This window comes from Canis aureus, chromosome 14, assembly GCF_053574225.1.
Source record: "Canis aureus isolate CA01 chromosome 14, VMU_Caureus_v.1.0, whole genome shotgun sequence".
NCBI lineage: Eukaryota > Metazoa > Chordata > Mammalia > Carnivora > Canidae > Canis > Canis aureus.
In genome coordinates, this window is record NC_135624.1 from 47,809,079 (window position 1) to 47,827,501 (window position 18,423).

The window sequence follows — 18,423 nt, forward strand, 5'->3', positions numbered from 1 at the left end:
AATGATTATTCTGGGGATGCCTGGGTGGCTCAGTTGGTTGAGTGTCTCATCTTGGTTTCAGCTCAGGTCAAGGTCTCAGGGTTGTGAGATAGAACCCCACATGGACCTCTGTGCTGGGTGTGGTCTGCTTGGGATTCTCTCTCTCTCCCTCTCTTTCCCTTCCTCTCTCCCTTTTTTTTTTTTTTAAGATTTTATTTATTCATGAGAAACACAGAGAAAGGCAGAGACATAGGCAGAGGGAGAGAAGCAGGCTCCATGCAGGGACTCAATCCCAGGACCCAGGGATCATGACCTGAGCCAAAGGCAGACGCTCAACCACTGAGCCACCCAGGTGCCCCCTTTTCTTCCTTCTCTTAAAAGGAAAAAAAAAAAAAGGTTATTACTGTGTTATATTACTGTGTTACATAAAAAGGTTATTACTGTGTTATTTGCTATCAATTAATTTCATAAAGGCAAGCATTTTTTTGTGTCTAGTGCATAATGGAAAGTCAGGGGATATTTGATTACCGAAGAAATGAAGTAATATATGTAATAAACGTGGATATCAGGAAAACTTTGGAGATGAGGACTACCTTGACTTGCTTCAGGAAGTCAATTCTATGAGCATGGAAAGTACTGGCGATGTGATGGATCCCATGTGTCTGTTACCGAGGGCCCAGTGGAGTTTCAGCTGTAATAATCAGACTGTCCAAAATCCCATTCTTTTGGGAAACACTTAGAATCCATTCTAATTTTCCATTTACTCTGAAAGTTTCCAGTTCCAGAGATAAATTAACTTTACTTTTCCTATAGCTACCAAATTTTTCCCGCTAGAGAGTAAGTGTGTTTATGAGCAGTGGAGGGGCTGCAGGACAAGAATGGGAACGAGGACAGAAGACCTATTTGTGGTTAAGAACGAGTGAGGACTAGCTCCCTTCTAGACCATGAGAATCACTGTAAAAAGTGTCATGGAAATAACACACAAAAAAATGGTAACAGAAACACCGAAAAACTAGACTGTCTTTAAATTATCACAGAAACATATTGCAACATTGAGTTAGAAGCAATATTTATTACCTATAAAAATTGCATGAAGAAGAAGATGGAGGTAGCTTCCCCATTCCACCTTCACACTGTGATCAATGATCAGATCAGTCAAAAGGATCACGGCTATGTTACACCTGTGACAAATGAGAGTGCTATTAATGTTCTATCAGAGTAAATGTGGAGAAACTCTTATGCCAGTTACTTGAAGACTTTAATATTGTATTTTGTGGAAAAATACAACTTCAAGAAAAAAAGAAGAGAAGAAATATAGCTGAAGAAACCATTAAGTGAAGTTTTAGGAAAAAAACGTTACCTGCTAAGGCTCCCCAAAGTCAAGGGCCATAATTTCTTTCACCTAGCACACTGCTTGCCACATAGTAGGTGTTCAGTATGTGTTTGATAACATTAATCAATTTTGAAAGAATGCGGTAACTGTTCTATTGTGATTTTGCTAAGTAGAATTCAGTTTAACATAATTCAAAGTAATAGTGCCTAGTACCAGAAAATATTTTTCAGATGTAGTAACTGGGTCCCAGAAAGGTCAAGTAACTATGCCAGACACCCAGAAAAGCAGCAGCAGAAGTAGATTTAATGATATTAATTGTAAATATAATTCTGAGTTTGTAGATTTCTTGAAATCTAAATACATGGATCTCATTTACTACAGTATCTAAAGAAAGAAATTGCTTTTATTCTGTGTTGTCAGATAGCATAAAGAAAGCTGAAAGTGTTAAGCAGCAATTTGGCTCATATGAAATAGGAATGACACTGTAGTCCACCTGTGAAGAGGTAATCCAGGTGATGACGTTTCAGGCAAGTAATCCACCAGTGGTGACCAGCAGCCTCCAGCTGGTGGGAAGGGTAGTGGCTCTCCTTGATTATGCTCCATCACTTTCAGTCGCCAATTAGAATAAAGTGGCATTGAATCACCTATCAAAATAAAATCATCTCATTTTCTACACCATCTATTTTCTGCCGACATAAGCAAACTCTAGTTAAGACACCAACTATTCATACCATTGGAAAGTGATAAAAAAAAATAATAACTTCCCACTCTTTTGACATAGGTTTGCTAGGAAGACCTGGGTACAAATATTGTCAAGCTACACAAATCAGAGAGAGAAAGAGCTTATCAATTCAGGCTCCAGTCTTTATATCAAAGCAACACTACAGTCGCGCTCCATTAGCTTCCATAATGGATGTCCAAGCCACGAAACCACATCACAGGTAAAGCTGCCTTGTAACAAGGGCCTTCTGGTAAGTTACTCAATTCTAAATTTCCTGCGATAGGGCCACCATAAACCCATGTTAAAAGGAAATCTGCTCTACCGCAGTGGGGCTGCAGGGTGCAGTAAAAAATGACATCAGGAAATGTGAATTCTGTGTGACATGGGTAAGTCACTTAACCTCTCTGGACCTCAGTTCCATCATGTGCAAAATGAGGAGATTGGACCAGGTCATCCTCAGGGTCCCTTCTCAGCCTGAAGGTTTGCGCCTCTGATTCCACTCTACCCCAGCGTTAGAGTGAGACCTGGAGAAATAATCACTTTGCGATTTTAAGGGAGAACTTTACAGTAAAATGTGAATCCACAGAAAAAGACCAAACTCGTTTTTTTTTTTTTTTCCTTAAAAAAAAAAAAAAAAAAAAAAAAAAAAGCAGGCTGTAGCCGGTGTCTACAGTGCTTCTTGAGAGCCAATTCTTATGTTCCTTTTGATTTCTCTATAGGGAACCTGTGCTTTTAAAAACCAATTTCCCCCATTCCTGCTGCTGCTTAAAATCAGGACATTTCAGATTACGTTGGAACACCACTAGTGGCAGTTAAAATACTCTTCTCAAAAACAATTTATCAGAAAAATACATTCACTAACATTAATATAATTAATAATACACCTCGCCATCGTAGTTATAAAAAAAAAACATTTGGAATTTATTACTTTTTTCTTCTTCATAAGATCCTCCAGAGCTGCTACTGTATCGAGATTCTAGTCTGTGATGTTGACGATTTAAATGACTGCTTAGTCCACTGTAGATGTCTAGGTGCGCGTAGCTATGGGAATGATCATGGTGGTTAGTCACAGGTCACGGTCAAACAGTATTTGTACTTTTGGTTTCACTTTCTACATTTAAAAAAGAACACGTTACATATTAACAAAACTCCCTACTATACATATTTATTGCCACCTCACGGTTCAAAAGCTTAAGCTTTTAAGTCAATCATTTCTACTGGAAGACTTTTCTTAAATTGTTCTAGTAATCATGTTCTGGTGAAACCCAGTTTATAAAAAAAACGGGCAGAGTAAATAGCCGTCCAGAAAAGTCTAAAAATGTCAATAACACAAAGAGGGGCTGAACATATTCCATTTATTCATCCATTAGAGTACAGGAAAGAATCTAGCACATCAGCATGGTGATGATGAAACAGTTAATTGTGGAAAATTTCCAAAATGGAAATGTATTTTTTCACTAGAATTTTGAGATGCACATTCAATGAAACATATAATTCCAGTGCAGAAAGATCATTTATTCTGATGATAATAAGTATCTGTCAAACTGAAAGGCTGATGAAGAACAGAGAGGTACTTACCTCTCTTCAATATTCTCTTTTATGGGCTTATTATCGGGATTGCCATCTATGGGAGCTACCATTGTATTGCTACTGGAAGTAGTTCCTGCAATCAGAAATAAAACAGATCTGTGAACTTAAAACCTGAAATAACTCGGTAACAACAAAAGCTTTCAAAATGATAGATGCTACTACTCCACTAAAATGAGAGCAAGGTGATTTTTAAAAAGGAATGTACTCATATAATGACCCAGAGGGAAAGGAGAGAATAGCAACAAAATTTTAGATGCTTAGAAACAAATGGACAGGAAGCAATTCAGCTATAAGAAGGCTGAATCTTAAGCTGGTAGTAGGGGAAACCAAGAGGCATCCATGTCTATATTGCTGAACCCCCAAAAGACTCAGGAATCAGCAGCTCTGAGTACCCCCTGGGAGTAGGGATAGTAGGGGTTGAAACTTGCTAAAATGGCAGGCATGGTTGAAAATCTATTTCAGAGGTAAATGGTCCCCAAGATCTGTGCCCCTCCCTCTTGTAACTGGGTGGCTGTGTCTCTCTACTTCCAGAAATCTTTTTTCAAGTTTATTCATTTAAGTAATTTCTATACCCAATGTGGGCCTTGAACTCATGACCCCAGAGATCAAGAGTTGCATGTTCTTCCAACTGAGCCAGCCAGGTGGCCTTGGGAATCTTTTCTTATAAGTGTAAATCAAAGATTTCTAGACTAGGTTACATTATGTACAGCTGAAGGAGGAAGAACTTCATTGAGAATAGTGGGATTGTGTGAAAATACACATACTAAAATTGGAGATTGTATCCCCTTGAAAGCTTCTCACCCCATAAGGCTACCAGAAGACCATGTTGTGTGTGTATGTGTATCTATAGATTACATGTATTTGTACATTCTAGGTATGTATTTGTACACACACACAGCTCTGCGCCCTCTACTTTGGGTAGATTACTCATAGAATTTTGGGGAATCTGATCAGTCCAAGAGAAGAGACCCATAGACATTTTCATCGATGAAATCATGGTGTGACAAATGACAAAGTCAACAAGCTCCATCTATACCTACAAAACATCCCATCAATATTCCACTCTTTTATCAAAAAAACAGATCTAGAATTGGTAGGCTTTTGAGGAAAGCTTTTACTAAGACAAATCAAAACAGAGCAATATAGAGAAAATAGGAACATCTGCCAGGAGAAGCGAGTCAGATATAGAAGACAGTCCAACCATGAAATAGAAATAAGGTGCTCCTAAGAAAAAAAAAATAATCAAAAAACCGACTCTTTGGAATTTAAAACGTTCTGGCAGATATGAAAAACCCAATGGAAGTGTTATTAGAAATCCCTTAGAAAGTAGAACAAAAAGAGCTAAGAGATGAAAACCGATGACAAAAAATAAACTATAGAAGATTTCTAATTATACAGATGTTATTAACGTGTCAGAAACATTCAGTATAAACTGAGTGACATTCTCATGGAAATGTAATCTAAAATAGTCCCAATATTATACTGATTTTCAATGGCAGTTATTCCCTCAGGGACATAGTTTCTTCAATGCAAAATATTACAATAAGTCTATCTGTATAGACATCTAACACTCACATGTCTGGATATCATGTATAATATATACCCAACTAATTATAATAATAAGAAATTACAGACTAAGTCAGTAAGTTTTTTCTAGATTTAAGCCACCAACTCTATTTATTTTAAAAATGCTTGTATAAGGATATCTAAATCTATATTCTGGTTCCAGACACATAAAATTTTCCCTCTGTAATACTCAGAAATCTGACATTGTCAAACTTCTTCACTCATATGAGGATTTACAAAGTCCTGTCGGGGTGATTACCACACAGGACTCATGTTGGCTTTTGTGTTTCTTGATGCTGTTTAAAGCAAATGCTTGCGGAGATAAACAGTTATCCAAAACTTCTCTTTTGAGACAAAGTTATCGGTTTTCAGTAACTTCTCACCTGAGGTGACAGAAGGGATTTTGCAGCTGGAGGTGATGCGGTAATATGGGGGGTTATCCATGTGAGTGACCCCGGAACTGACAGGATCGGTCAGCTGCAGTTCACTCACCAGCTCTTCCAGCAACTGCATTGTTTTGTCTCTACCTAAATAGACAATGACTTTCTTCACCTGTCACAAAAGAAATTGTTTAGAAAAGAAAAAGAAAAATTTTTACTTCTTCATGAATTTGTCTTGACAGATTTTATCAGGTAAGATCAATCTGAAATGGGAGATGAATAAGCACAACTTCAATTTGAATCTCGGGTCAGCAGCACGACATTAGTTGGCTTTATAAATATGGTCCTTCCTACAGCCCTTGGCATTATCTTTTTTTTTTTTTTTTTCCCTTGGCATTATCTTTAATTGGGATGACTCAACTGTTCAGCAGTTTCCACATTATTGACTTCTTTAATATTTTGCTTTTTTTTTTTTTAAGAAAAGCAAAAGATAATTGCTTTCCTATAAATCACTTTCTCTTTAATGGAGACATTTCAGGGATCCCTGGGTGGCACAGCGGTTTGGCGCCTGCCTTTGGCCCAGGGCGCGATCCTGGAGACCCTGGATCGAATCCCACATCAGGCTCCCGGTGCATGGAGCCTGCTTCTCCCTCTGCCTATGTCTCTGCCTCTCTCTCTCTCTCTCTCTCTGTGACTATCATAAATAAATAAAAAATTAAAAAAAAATGGAGACGTTTCAATTAATAATGTCATCCCCCAAAAATAAAATAAAAATAAAATAAAATAATGTCATCCCAAATTTTCTCTTAGACTTCAAACACAGGATTTAGTTTTAATTCTGCTTTCCCTATTAATACTCTATACTCAACCCAGCAGGTACAGAGCAGTGATTAAAAGCAAGGAACCAGAACTAAACTGAAACCCAAATCACACAACCTGGATCGGAGTGTAGATGCTTAGTAGCTATGCAATTGGACAGTTACTCTCTGTTTTCTCTTCTGCAAAATGGGGACAAGAGCACATACTCCATACAGTTGTTAGGATTAAATAAGACTTAATATTAGCTCTTTAAACACGGATAGCACGTAGTATGAATTAAATATGTGAAAAAAACATTTCAGTAGTACGCCTGTGTGTTAATAATACATATTAATGAACTGCTTACTAACTAATCAGCCTATCTCACTTTTTTCTTTGTACTTCAATCCTTAATGAAAAAAAAAATGTGGTCCTGCCAGCATTAGACATCATCACCAGGAGTGGCCAGAAATCTAGAATCTCAGGCCCTGTCCCAACCCCTGACCACCCCCTCCCCCCAGAGCCAGAACCAGATACCCTGGTGATTCACCTGTATATAGACAACTGAGCAACTCTGCTTTACATGACCCCTGGGAAAATCTTTTTTTTTTTTTTTTAAAGATTGATTGATGGACTTGTATTGGGGGGGGGGAGGCAGAGGAAGAGGGAGAGAAAGAGAAAATTTCAAGCAGACTCCCACTGAGTGCCGAGTCCTATATCTTATGACCCTGAGATCATGACCTGAGCCAAAAATCAAGAGTTGCATGCTTAGCCGACTGAGCCATCCTGGTGCCCCATCCCTGGGCAAATCTTAAAACCTGCTTTATTATATCATATCAGAAATCTTATAATGACTACCCATTGATAACTGACCTACCCACAGCACTGCATCTACCCAACCTGCTAGTTCTGTTCTCAGATCCAGGGTACAGTTCTGCCTCTGTGCCTTTAATGTGTCTGACTATGAGGACCAATCGCTCTCTAATCCTGTTGTGTCTTCAAGCCCCAGCCCCGCCCCAGCTGCACTGCCTTCTCCACAGACTGGGAATTCCACTCTAAGTGACAGAGCCAGTGGCTGTGCAACACTGAAGAAGTCCCTCTTCTCTCTGCCCTGTTTCATTCACCCGTAAAACTGCCGGCGTCTTCACATGCTCAGACCTGAGAATTCAACGAGATGGTGTAGGTGAGGTGCTTACACCATGCCTGGCCGACAGTAAGTGATCAAGAAATGATAATGAAGAAATTATGCCTGGCATTCAAAATAGCTCCTTTTAAGTTCCTGGCAAACGGTTATTCTCTGAATTTCATCTTGGCTTCTTGGATTTCTTACTTCACGCCTGTCTTCTTCTTTCAGCCCAAATCGCGTTTATCCATCCAATTATTTGGTACCTTCTCTGTGCTGGGCACTATTTCGGATTCCGGGAAGAGGGTGATGACCCAGACAGAAAAATTCCTGCCCCTGAGGAGCAGCATCGACCACGCTGACCGAGGCCAAAGCAGTGAGGCAAAGAGGTAAAATACATGTTGGATGATGGCAAGTGCTGGGAAAACCAACAGGGCAGGGAAAGGGGAAAAGAGAGTACGTGTCGGGACAGAGCATCTGCAGTCCTCACAGGGGGACCAGCACAGGTCTCAATGAGAAGGGGCACTTGAGGAAAGATGTGAAGGAGGCAGGGGAGGGAGCAAGGTGGCAAGGCCCTAGGGCAGGGCAGTGAGGCTTCGGGTAGGGGGCCCTTGGGGGAAAATAGGAGGAGCGGAGCTCAGAGAGGTAAGGGGGGGGGGGGCTTCTTGTTTCCCACCACACCTTCCTCTCCCTAACTGCTAACAGAGTATTAATCCTGTGGAAGGCCTTCAGAACAAGGCTGCCAGTAACCGAGGTAAGTGGGGGGATGTTAGGCTAGGCAAAGCCATTCAATGGCTTGTTTAAAGTAGGACCTGTAACATTCTGCAGAGCTAGTCTCCTGTGGAACAGTCAGGACACTGCTGTGGGCCTGACGTCCATGTCTGGACACACACATGTGCACCTGCATGCCTGTGTGGATCCTGTTTGACCCTCCTGTCTCATAAATCTACCCTCGTTGAGAACATGAGACTAAGTATTGCTTTCCCCTCTAGAGGGTAAAGACTGTGACATTCCTCACTGCGTTACCTCTTCCTCTGCTTTCCCTTGTTTCTGGAGGTACAATTCTGCAGGCGCTGAGCATCCTCCCTCACCATTCTGCTCTAATATCCAGCTCCTGCCTTGAAGAAATTATAAACATTCTCATTTTGTGGTCTCACTTCTCTGTCACTTCCTTGAGGTTCATCTCTAGTCCTCCCAGAGAGCTGTGGTTCCTCAATTATTTGCCCTCCGTACTCTGCAATTTTCCTTTGTAGCCCTTATCAAGCTGGGGCTTTATTAACTTGCTGATTTATTCATTAAATAGATTAGGTGAAGGTTCAAAGAATAAAATCTCCATCTCCCCCAGGACTGAAATGTCCAGAACCTAGAAGAGCACCTGCCCTGTAATAACAGCCAGATGATATCGGTAGACATAAAGCAATGAATAAAGGCATGTGTGATTTCCTGGCAGGGTCCTCACTGTAGCCCTTGCTTTGCCTCTGCTGCTTTCCTGCTGCCCATACTCTGGGTACCACAACAAACCAAGTAAATACTATAAGAAAGAAAGAAAAGAAAGAAAAGAAAGAAAAGAAAGAAAAGAAAGAAAGAAAGAAAGAAAAAATTAAATGAACCTGAATACGTACATAAGGCAAGAGGCTTGGTTCACTATTCACTCCACAAATGCTGATCAGAAAGTGCAAAATTATTTTCAGGTTTTTCGGCCAGCCATCTGCGAGCGTGGTCCACACATTCTCCACCTCCGACCAGGCCAGCTCATCACCATACTAGACGCGGTACACACAACGCACACTTCAGTGATGGTTGCTTATTGAATCCCCCAACTTGTCACACCATGAAATACTAGAAAGTCATGTTTTTATAGACAACTTCAATCTCTTCCATACTCTAGAGGAATAGTCATTTCTTTCAACTCTAAACATAAATATCATTAATCATATATGATTTTTATCTTGTCCTCCATAAGACATATTTTCTATTTAATGAGAAGTATCTAAAAGAAAGGAATTTGGTTTTTTTCAAACCAGTATCTGTTTGGTGAGCCCAGGATTATCTGATCTCTTCATCCACTATTTCCAACCTTTTCTCCTCCCCTTAATTCTGTGCAGCAGGGGTGAACACAAGCTCCACTTTACCTTTGCTGTCATATACATCAGGTTGTTCAAAACCATCGCAGTGGCTTGTGGGGACCCCCAGCCCTCTCCTCGCAACCAGCGCCTGCTAGTCACCATCAGTTCCCGGTCCTTTAAGGAGTCGTCTTCATCATCATGCCGCCTCGCCGTGGGCAGAGGTTTTAAGTCCACCAACTCGATGTTGTTCATCCACGGCAGGAGATAGTGCAGCATTACTTGCCTCCCGGCGGGGTGGGCAGTCTGAATTCTCTGGCTTATCTCTGTGATCAAAAACAAGCCAAAAGAGGGAACAACCAGTATCACTTTGGTTTCCTTTGATTTATAATTAGTATTTCAACATCTCGTTCTTAAAGAATAAGGAGTCAAGATTTTACTCATTACTTTAAAAAGATTTTACCCATTTATTTGAGAGAGAGGCAGCGAGTGTGAGCATGGGGAGCCCCACGGAGGGCTCGACTCCTTAACCAACTGAGCCGTCCAGGTACCCCTTGACTCACTGCTTTAAAAAATTACAAGTGCTGTTTCCCCTTTTAATAAATTTCATCTCGATGACATCATAAAGAAAATTAACAACTAACAAAAATCACATGCTTTTATATAACAATACTCTTGGTGGTACAGGCATATAAATGCTTATGCATTGTTGCTGGGGTTGGAAAGTGGCACAACCACTACAGTAAACAGCATGGCAGCTCCTCCAAAAATTAAAAATAGAACTATACCATATGATCCAGCAATCCCACTTCTATATATATATCCAAAAGAACTGAAAGCAGGGTCTCAGAGATATTTGCATACTCCTGTTCATGGCAGCACCATTCACAATAGCTAACAGGTAGAAAGCAACCCAAACATCCATGGACAGATGGATGGATAAGCAATGTGGTGCACACATAGAGACAGGTTTGCAATAGAATACTATACAGCCTTTAAAAAGGACATCCTGTCATGTTACAACATGGATTAACCTTGGGGACATTATGCTAAATGAAACAAAAACACAGATACTATATAAGAGGTATCTAAAATAGTCAAATTCATGTAAATACAACTACAGTGGGGGTTTAGCAGGAGGCAAGGGGGTAGGGGCAAAAAAGGAGTTGTTTAGTAGATGGTTCCAGTTCGATAGGATGAAAAACTTCTGGAGACCTGTTTCACAACGATATAAACATACCTAACGCTACTGAACTATTTACTTAAAATGATTACGGTGGTAAATTTCATGATATGTGTATTTTATCTCAATAACACATAAGTACATGAGACAGTCCTTATACATAGATTAATTTAAACTGACCCATCAAAAACGTCACCTATGTTGGTTCTCTATAGGGGAGACTCCTAGGAAATGCTTGTTATTTTTACACTCATCTCATTTAGTGCTCATGATAAACGTGTGAGGTGGCCAGAGGCAAAGTAACCTGCCTAAGTCAGAAAAGTACCGAGTGGCAGAGGATCCAAACACTAGGTTGATTCCAAGGCCCATGTGCTTTGTGCTTTTATAGTTTATACCCTGTTAAATTTCTGTAAGTCACTTTTAATAAAAATCTTTTTTCTCCTTGGCCCCCTCTTGCCCGCTAGGCTTTGTAGTTATTTACTCATTAAAAGGAGTAAATATAGAAGTGTAGTGATTTGAAAGGTCATTCTGGAACTGCACACACATGGGTCTGAATCCCAGCTCTACCCGGTATAAGCTGCTTGACTGAGGGCCAACCTGTCAACCTCTGATCCTCAATTTATTATCGGTGAGAAGAGGGTAACAAAAGCAGTTGCCTCATGGGATTATCATGGCACATTGGAAATAGCGCTGATGAAGTGCTCAGTCCAATGCTTTCTGGTTATATTCAATTCTCACTTTTTACAAGAATCCCTTCTATTAAGACATTAATGTTACTGCCTCCGGTATGAAAGGAAAGACCTGAAGCTCTATGAGTAGTTGGCTGAAGAGGTTCTGTCCAGGGGAGAGGTGGTCATTTGTGGGAGCTGGGGCCACAGCAATGGCAGTGACCTCTCTCTGGGAGACAGGGTCTCCTGAGAAGGAGGCCTGGGAACACGAATACTTAAGATAGAAGGAATCCACCAAAAGTGACAGAAAAGGAATAGCTCACAGCAGAAGGACAACCAGGAAATATTAAGTTTCTAGAAATCAAGAGAGGTTGGTATTTAAAGAAATGTAAGGTGACAAACATTAACTGCCTGGAAAAGTAGCCAACAGACTGAAGACCAAATGTTGATGATTAGACTTAGCTGTTAGAATGTCTTTAGTAAGTTCATAGAGGAAGCTCACACGAATGGAGTCTAAAGGCCATTTACGAAGACGTACAAAGGCTGAGAACAAGGAAAAAGTGAATGTGGATAGTCAGGCAGGTAAAGGGGGTGGCGGATGGGCCTGGGGTGGGTGTAAAGGAGGAAAAGGACAGGAGGAAGCCAGAGAGCTGAAGACATTTAAAGATTACCACAACTGGTTCCAGAGAAAGGAAGGAGCAGGACCCTCAAATTTCAAAGTGGGGCAAAGCTTATATCGACAGCGATCCCGTATGATCCCCAACAAATACTCTGCTCATCTTGCCTTGGAAACAATAAAACAGAAAACTGCCCTGAGCAGGCTTACAGGCTATATTTTGGTTTAGAATAAACCATTTTAAGCAGAGGAGTTATAACTGGCAGATCCTAATGACAAGTGTCTGTAGACAGAAGCAAAGGACACAGCATCTGAGCTGTGGGCATGGGCCACCCCCACCAATTTCTTGAGCGTTGAGCCTCAGTTGGATGGCTTCGCCTTCTGCGTGGGAGCCTCGAGAAGCAGCCCAACTGCAGCATCAGTGATCATGGCAGCCACGGCTTTGCACTGCTGTATGGCTTTCCCCCATTCGGGTCACTGAGGGACGGGAAACTGTTTCTACTGTGGAAATGGGTACTGTGGAAAGATGCTCAAGGAAGGTTCAGGTGACTAAGTCTCTAGGCCAAATGAAAGAAAGGAGCCACAGCAGGATCCTGTCATCTCCTGGATGCCTGTTTTGGTGCGTGTCCAAGTTTCATACTAAAATAAGATATTGTCACAAGTGAAAGGCAGAAAAATGACCTAAGGGTTAAAATTAAGTTTTCAGGAAAAGGATAAAGCACATTAGGAGCACTTGCCATAGTGTGTTCACTGGGCAGAAGGTTAAACTAGATTTTAAACAAAAACTCCTAAATCTGGGTCCTGGGAGATCCAGAGAGAAAGGACACCTTGCCTGACCCATAGTCCTGCTGTTTTAGAAACCCCTGGAAGGAACTGTTGTCGGCACAAGAGAAGGAAACTGGAACGGAAAGCAATGTGGGATCCTGGCAGGAGTTTTGCTCAAGGCAGTACAGGACCTTTCCCTATCATGAGAGGTTTCACTTACAGAAAGAAACCTGTATCTTTATCCCTGCTCATTTTTATTACTAACGATAGACCAATATGCAAGATAAAGTATATGTCAAGATTTAGGAAGTTCTGTGTCTACTGAAGAAACCTTTTTTTTTTTTCCTTTATTTTTTTAAAGATTATTATTTATTCATGAGAGACACAGGCAGAGGGAGAAGCAGGTTCCCTGGGGACTTGATCCCAGAATCCGGGGATCATGACCTGAGCTAAAGGCAGATGCTCAACCACTGAACCAGGCATCCTGAAGAAACGTTTTTAAGTTGCATGTGAAGTCCCCTCCCCTTTTTCCCCCCTGGGGTGGAGAAGAGAAGGCAAAGTGAGAAGCCTTACAGTAATAAGAAATGTATGTATCAAGATAGATTAGTATTAAATCTTATTAAAGGAAAAAATTCTCTTTCATAGAGACACGTTCTGTTTTGAATCAGCCTCAAATTTCTTATTTAAGCAATAAGAAATTTAAGATTTCCTAAAACTAGTTTTTTTTAGAAATGATTGCTAAAGAAAACCCAATAACCGGTTCAACGCTCATACCTGAGAATATGGCGAGAGTGAGCTCAGGATAGGCCCTTGCTAATTCCTCAGACAGCTGATAATACGAAACAGAATACAGATGCGGGAGAGGAGACAGCTGGCTGAGCACTCCGTCTGTTCTCTGAACTTCCAATTTGTGAGCATAGCGAAACATCTTCGGTTCCAGGATCTGCAGGAAGGGAGATTCAAGATTTTATGAGTCCTCTACATTTCAGCTATAATTCAAAAATAAAATCTCCTGAGAATTACTCCAATTTAAAAGCTATATAGTTATGTATCTTGTAAAGTATCTCAGATGTTAGTTTCTAATTCCCAGGAATGTTTGCAAAAGATCTCTAACTGTTTACAAGGTTTACACTCCTTGGGCTTAATGCCAATGGTCCGGGTTAGTGACCGTCTGAAAATGACTTTAGCAACTTACTATACAATTACTTGCAGAAGACTGACCACTTTCCAGTTCAAAAACAGGATTATATGAAAAACGTGTAAGTGAAACAAAAAATCTTCAAGCAGATCTTGGTGAAATACAGATTAAATATGTAATATGAGCTAAAAATTATTTTAATATTATACTATGTAAAGAGACAGCACTGAACTTTCTTCTCAGTTGATAAAGACATGAGGGTATAATTCCTAAGATGACCACAAACCACCATCAGTACCACTTCAAACCTCTGGAAAAATCTGCATCTACTGGAATCTTGCTCTTAACTTGGTTAAGAGTGAAGAACCTTATCCTATCATCAACTAGTTAGGTATTGGATAATAATGCTATCTCCAGGCTTGGTAAGTTAACTTTCTTGGTTCTTTTTCTTGGTCTAATAAAGAAAAATTATACAAGCTCATCATAAAGGGGCTATTACTTTTTACTTGGTTCTCAAAAAAAAAAAATTGGCTCACATTATTCTTACCTGCTGAACAGAAATAGTTACATGCACAACGTAGGTCCCGACTGCTAGATATTCATTGGTACATACACATATGTGGGCATATATACATAACTCCTCTGTAACACACTTCTGAATACTCTGTATTATTTGTAGACTCAAGTGATCTATATTATCTTTGTTTTCTATTTGTAGTTATAATTAGGAATTGATACCATGCCTCCCTATTAAAAATAAAGCTGAGGGGCTCCTGGGTGGCACAGTTGGTTGAGCACCTGACTCTTGGTTTCTGCTCAGGTCACAATCTCAGAGTCATGAGATCGAGCCCGTCAGGCTTTGCACTGAGAGCAGAATCTGCTATAGGTTTTTGCTCCTCTCTCTCTCTCTCTCTCTCTCTCCCCCTCTGCCCCTCCCCACCTTGTACTCTAAAATAAATAGATCTTTTAAAAAAAGGCTAAATATTTACATGCTTTATTAAATTGTCAACAAGAGATACTTTAACATTTGCTTACAAACCTGTAACAGTTGCATGGCAACTTCATAGATACTTCGAGAAGAATCAGCTGCTTTAAACAGTATCAGATTCAGGAGCATCACTGTGTCACACTGATAATCCCTAGGGACAAATTTTACATGTTAGATAAATTTTAGAGGCTTTCATACCATTAATAAATACGACATACAAAGGGCAAGGCTGCAAACCAAGCTTTTAAGCCTATGACTAGGTGTTTTTTATTGTTGGGTTTTTGTTTTTGTTTTTGTTTTTTAAAGGCAAAAGGTCCAACAACAGATGCATGGTACTCATTATTTTTATTCTGGCCCAATTTCATTAGAGGTCAAGGAAATAAAATACTGGTTTCTTACTATTTCTGAATTCAAAAGGACACATTTTCTTAAAAACAAAAAAAGAAAAGCTAAATAAAATATGGAAGACAGTAGCTAGAGTACCTGTTCTGGAATACATTAGCTATGGCTTTAAAGCAGCCAGCTGCCACTCTGGTGGAACCAGTGTAACATCGATCCACAGCCCAGTACATGAGGTTGCTCTGATCCGGGTTCAGCTCCAGCAGTAATGTAACTGCTTCACAGCCCAACTGATGAACCTAAGTAAAGGTCACAACATTGCCCAGGATAAAGAAATTTATACATTTTACATATAAAATAAACTACTATATATATATATACATTAACTCATATATATATATATGATATATATATAAAACTACTTTTCTACATTTTCATTAACAAACATGGTATATACATATTTAATGTATTTAAGCACAAAACCCTGTCTCCTTTTGTTCAACTTCTTCTCATTTTATTCAGCCAAAAGAAAAAAAAAAGATGGCATGGATAAATTATACTTGGTCTCCTGCTTTTTACACAACACTCTAAGTAGTACAATTCTGTCCTCCAGCAGAGCCCTGAAGGCGGTTGATGAATATGAACGGTGATTAAGTGCTTTCAGAAAAGTGAGTTATTAACCTCTCCAGTTATTTTTATCAAGCTTCATTCTTGTTTTTGATAACCCAATAGAAAAATTATTCTGAGGGGAAAAAAATGTAAGTCCTGTTCTAAATTGTGAAGTCTGTGCATGTACGGTATGAGAACAAGAAAAAGGGAAGGCAAGAGTCATTGGAGAGGGGTCAAAAAAAGAAAAATGATATTAAACATAAAAAATAACAGATTTCTTCCTTGGAGCTCAATGCAATCCATCTTAATATTTTCTTTATAGATCAAGAACCCTATCATGAGATATATATATATATATTATATGTTATAATATTATATATTATAATATAATATTATAATATATAATATACATATGTGTGTATGTATATATATATATACACATATACACACACACTGTATTAATCTTATAAAAAAAGAGGAAATTAACATTTAAATAATAAATAAAAATTAGAAATTTCTTAAATTACTGCATCCTATTTAATTTCACATAACATGCTTTTTGCACATAATTCTAACCTATCATACATATAATATATATGTTATATATATAAATATATAAAGACTTGTTTTCAGTGGGTCATACTGTAATTCCAGATAATGCAGAGTGATTCATGTGAAATTTTAAAGGAACTGTCATAATCACCTTTTTGTCCAGAGAGTCCAAAATGTTATCCAACCATTTGTACAAATAGCCATCTGATGAAAGTCCTACATTATCTGCAACAGGGCCACAACATAGGACAGCAGACATAGCCTTCAAACAATAATATTAGAATTACATTTAAAACATTTAAGAGGTTATAGGTTGGCTGCTTAATGAGAAGAGGCAGGATATTTTTATTCATGCTCAGGTAGCCACAATATCTTTAACTCTTTCCTTTATAAAGAAGAGTATAATAGCAATTTTTGAAACTAAGTCATTTGTTAGGAGTAATAAGTAAATACATGATACTGGGTAAGGCATGGAGTTTGAATGGTACTGGAAGAGAAGAGGAAAAAAAGGACCCAGAGAAAGTACTTAAGTGGGGAAAAAGAAGAGGCATTTCTCAGTTCTTTAAGAAGAAAATGGCATTTAAATTTTGGGTAGATTCTCTAACTTTTTTGCATTGTGTTTTATGTAGTTAAATAAACGTAGAGTATAAATATTTGAATATAGCAGGCAAACATATATTCTAATATTTTCCGGTACTCAGAAGTCGATCCTTTTTATAATAATAGGCACCGAGAGACAAAGTTAACTGCACTCTTCACATAAGAAAAAAACTCAGATTTCTAAGTAGTACCTTTAGTGCACAGTACTGATGTCTGTTAATTTGCATATTTCTGTCACTGTATCTGTCCAAGGGTGTAAACATGATGCTAAAAGGACCTGCCCAGTGACTGAACAGCATAAACAAACTGTGACGAAGGCTCTGTTGAGGGAAGATACTTCTTCTCTGGTGCACTGAAAAAAAAAAAGAATAGAAGGGAAAAAAATTACTTCCATTTCTTTTCATTTTAACATGCACATCCACTTACTCGGTACTGAAATGTAATATTACAAAAAAGAAAGCAAAAGTTTTCCTTTGAACCTACTGAAAACCTCCTCAGTGACAGCAATCACTGACACACACATGCAAGACCCAGAAAGAGGTTTGCGGTCTATGACACCACCTAGCGCAGCATCATGAGAGACACGGGTTCTCTGCAAGCAGAATTTCAAGGCAGGCACGGTACTGGGAGCCAGGACCCCGCTCCTCCCCAGATGTTGCTGGCTACATGGTAAGCTTGGCCAACACCTCAACATAAACACAACTCGATCTTGGTTCATTGCCAACACAATGCTTTGGACTAGGTAGGGCATCTCTGAGCTTTGTCTGTGTTCAGCTACACAGCTGTCTTTATAAAAGAATCCTTATGTGAAATCTTGATATACAGAACAAAGGAGTGACCAGTCTACTTGAGGTAAGAGGTGAGGCCTAGAGTTAAATCCATCCTGCTGCCTCTTGCTGCTGTGACCGGAAGAGAAATAACATACTTTGAAGACCCCTGGTTGAGATGAATTCTTTCCACTTGAAAAATTCCATCTACAAGTTCTCTGCATTTAATCCTTGTTGAAGAAACTCAACAGTATCCTAATGAACCAAGGCGGAAGCTATGGAAGAATGTTTAGTGATGGACTAAATTATATCTTTGTGTTAATGAGCTTCAGATGAGAAAATATGGAGGGAAAGAATACTCTTCTTCTCTAAATAGCATCATTTCCCTCTGTAAGTTCAAAACAGGGCTCCTGTATTTGAAATTAATGGGCCTAAAAAAATGCTTACAGGTTTCTCTTATAAAACACAATCCATGCTCTCACTTTAAGGAGTCACCTGTTTGCATGTTCTTTTAAAGGTAACAAAATGATTCCTTTGCAGAAAAGAGAAAGAAACGTTTGCATTTACATTGTATACCCAAGACCACAGTCACATTTTTATGTCTATACTTGCAAACAATTTATGTCTTTTTAAAATGTAACTGCA

General features: G+C 39.2%; 1 protein-coding gene across 10 annotated transcripts in view; it reads right to left on the reverse strand.

Moving 5' to 3' along the window:
• The window catches only part of FRYL (FRY like transcription coactivator), a 191,273-nt gene that overhangs the window by 58,025 nt on the left and 114,825 nt on the right, over window positions 1-18,423 (reverse strand). For all 10 annotated transcript variants that reach the window (XM_077847955.1, XM_077847956.1, XM_077847951.1 and 7 more), the window contains 12 exons: window positions 17,203-17,363; window positions 16,563-16,673; window positions 15,395-15,549; window positions 14,963-15,062; window positions 13,560-13,728; window positions 9,623-9,879; window positions 9,113-9,253; window positions 5,573-5,741; window positions 3,612-3,696; window positions 2,962-3,074; window positions 1,806-1,956; window positions 1,057-1,160 (listed from right to left, as the gene is read on the reverse strand). In XM_077847955.1, coding sequence (XP_077704081.1) covers window positions 1,057-1,160; window positions 1,806-1,956; window positions 2,962-3,074; window positions 3,612-3,696; window positions 5,573-5,741; window positions 9,113-9,253; window positions 9,623-9,879; window positions 13,560-13,728; window positions 14,963-15,062; window positions 15,395-15,549; window positions 16,563-16,673; window positions 17,203-17,363 — 1,716 coding nt within the window. The remainder of the gene's footprint in view (window positions 1-1,056; window positions 1,161-1,805; window positions 1,957-2,961; window positions 3,075-3,611; window positions 3,697-5,572; window positions 5,742-9,112; window positions 9,254-9,622; window positions 9,880-13,559; window positions 13,729-14,962; window positions 15,063-15,394; window positions 15,550-16,562; window positions 16,674-17,202; window positions 17,364-18,423) is intronic.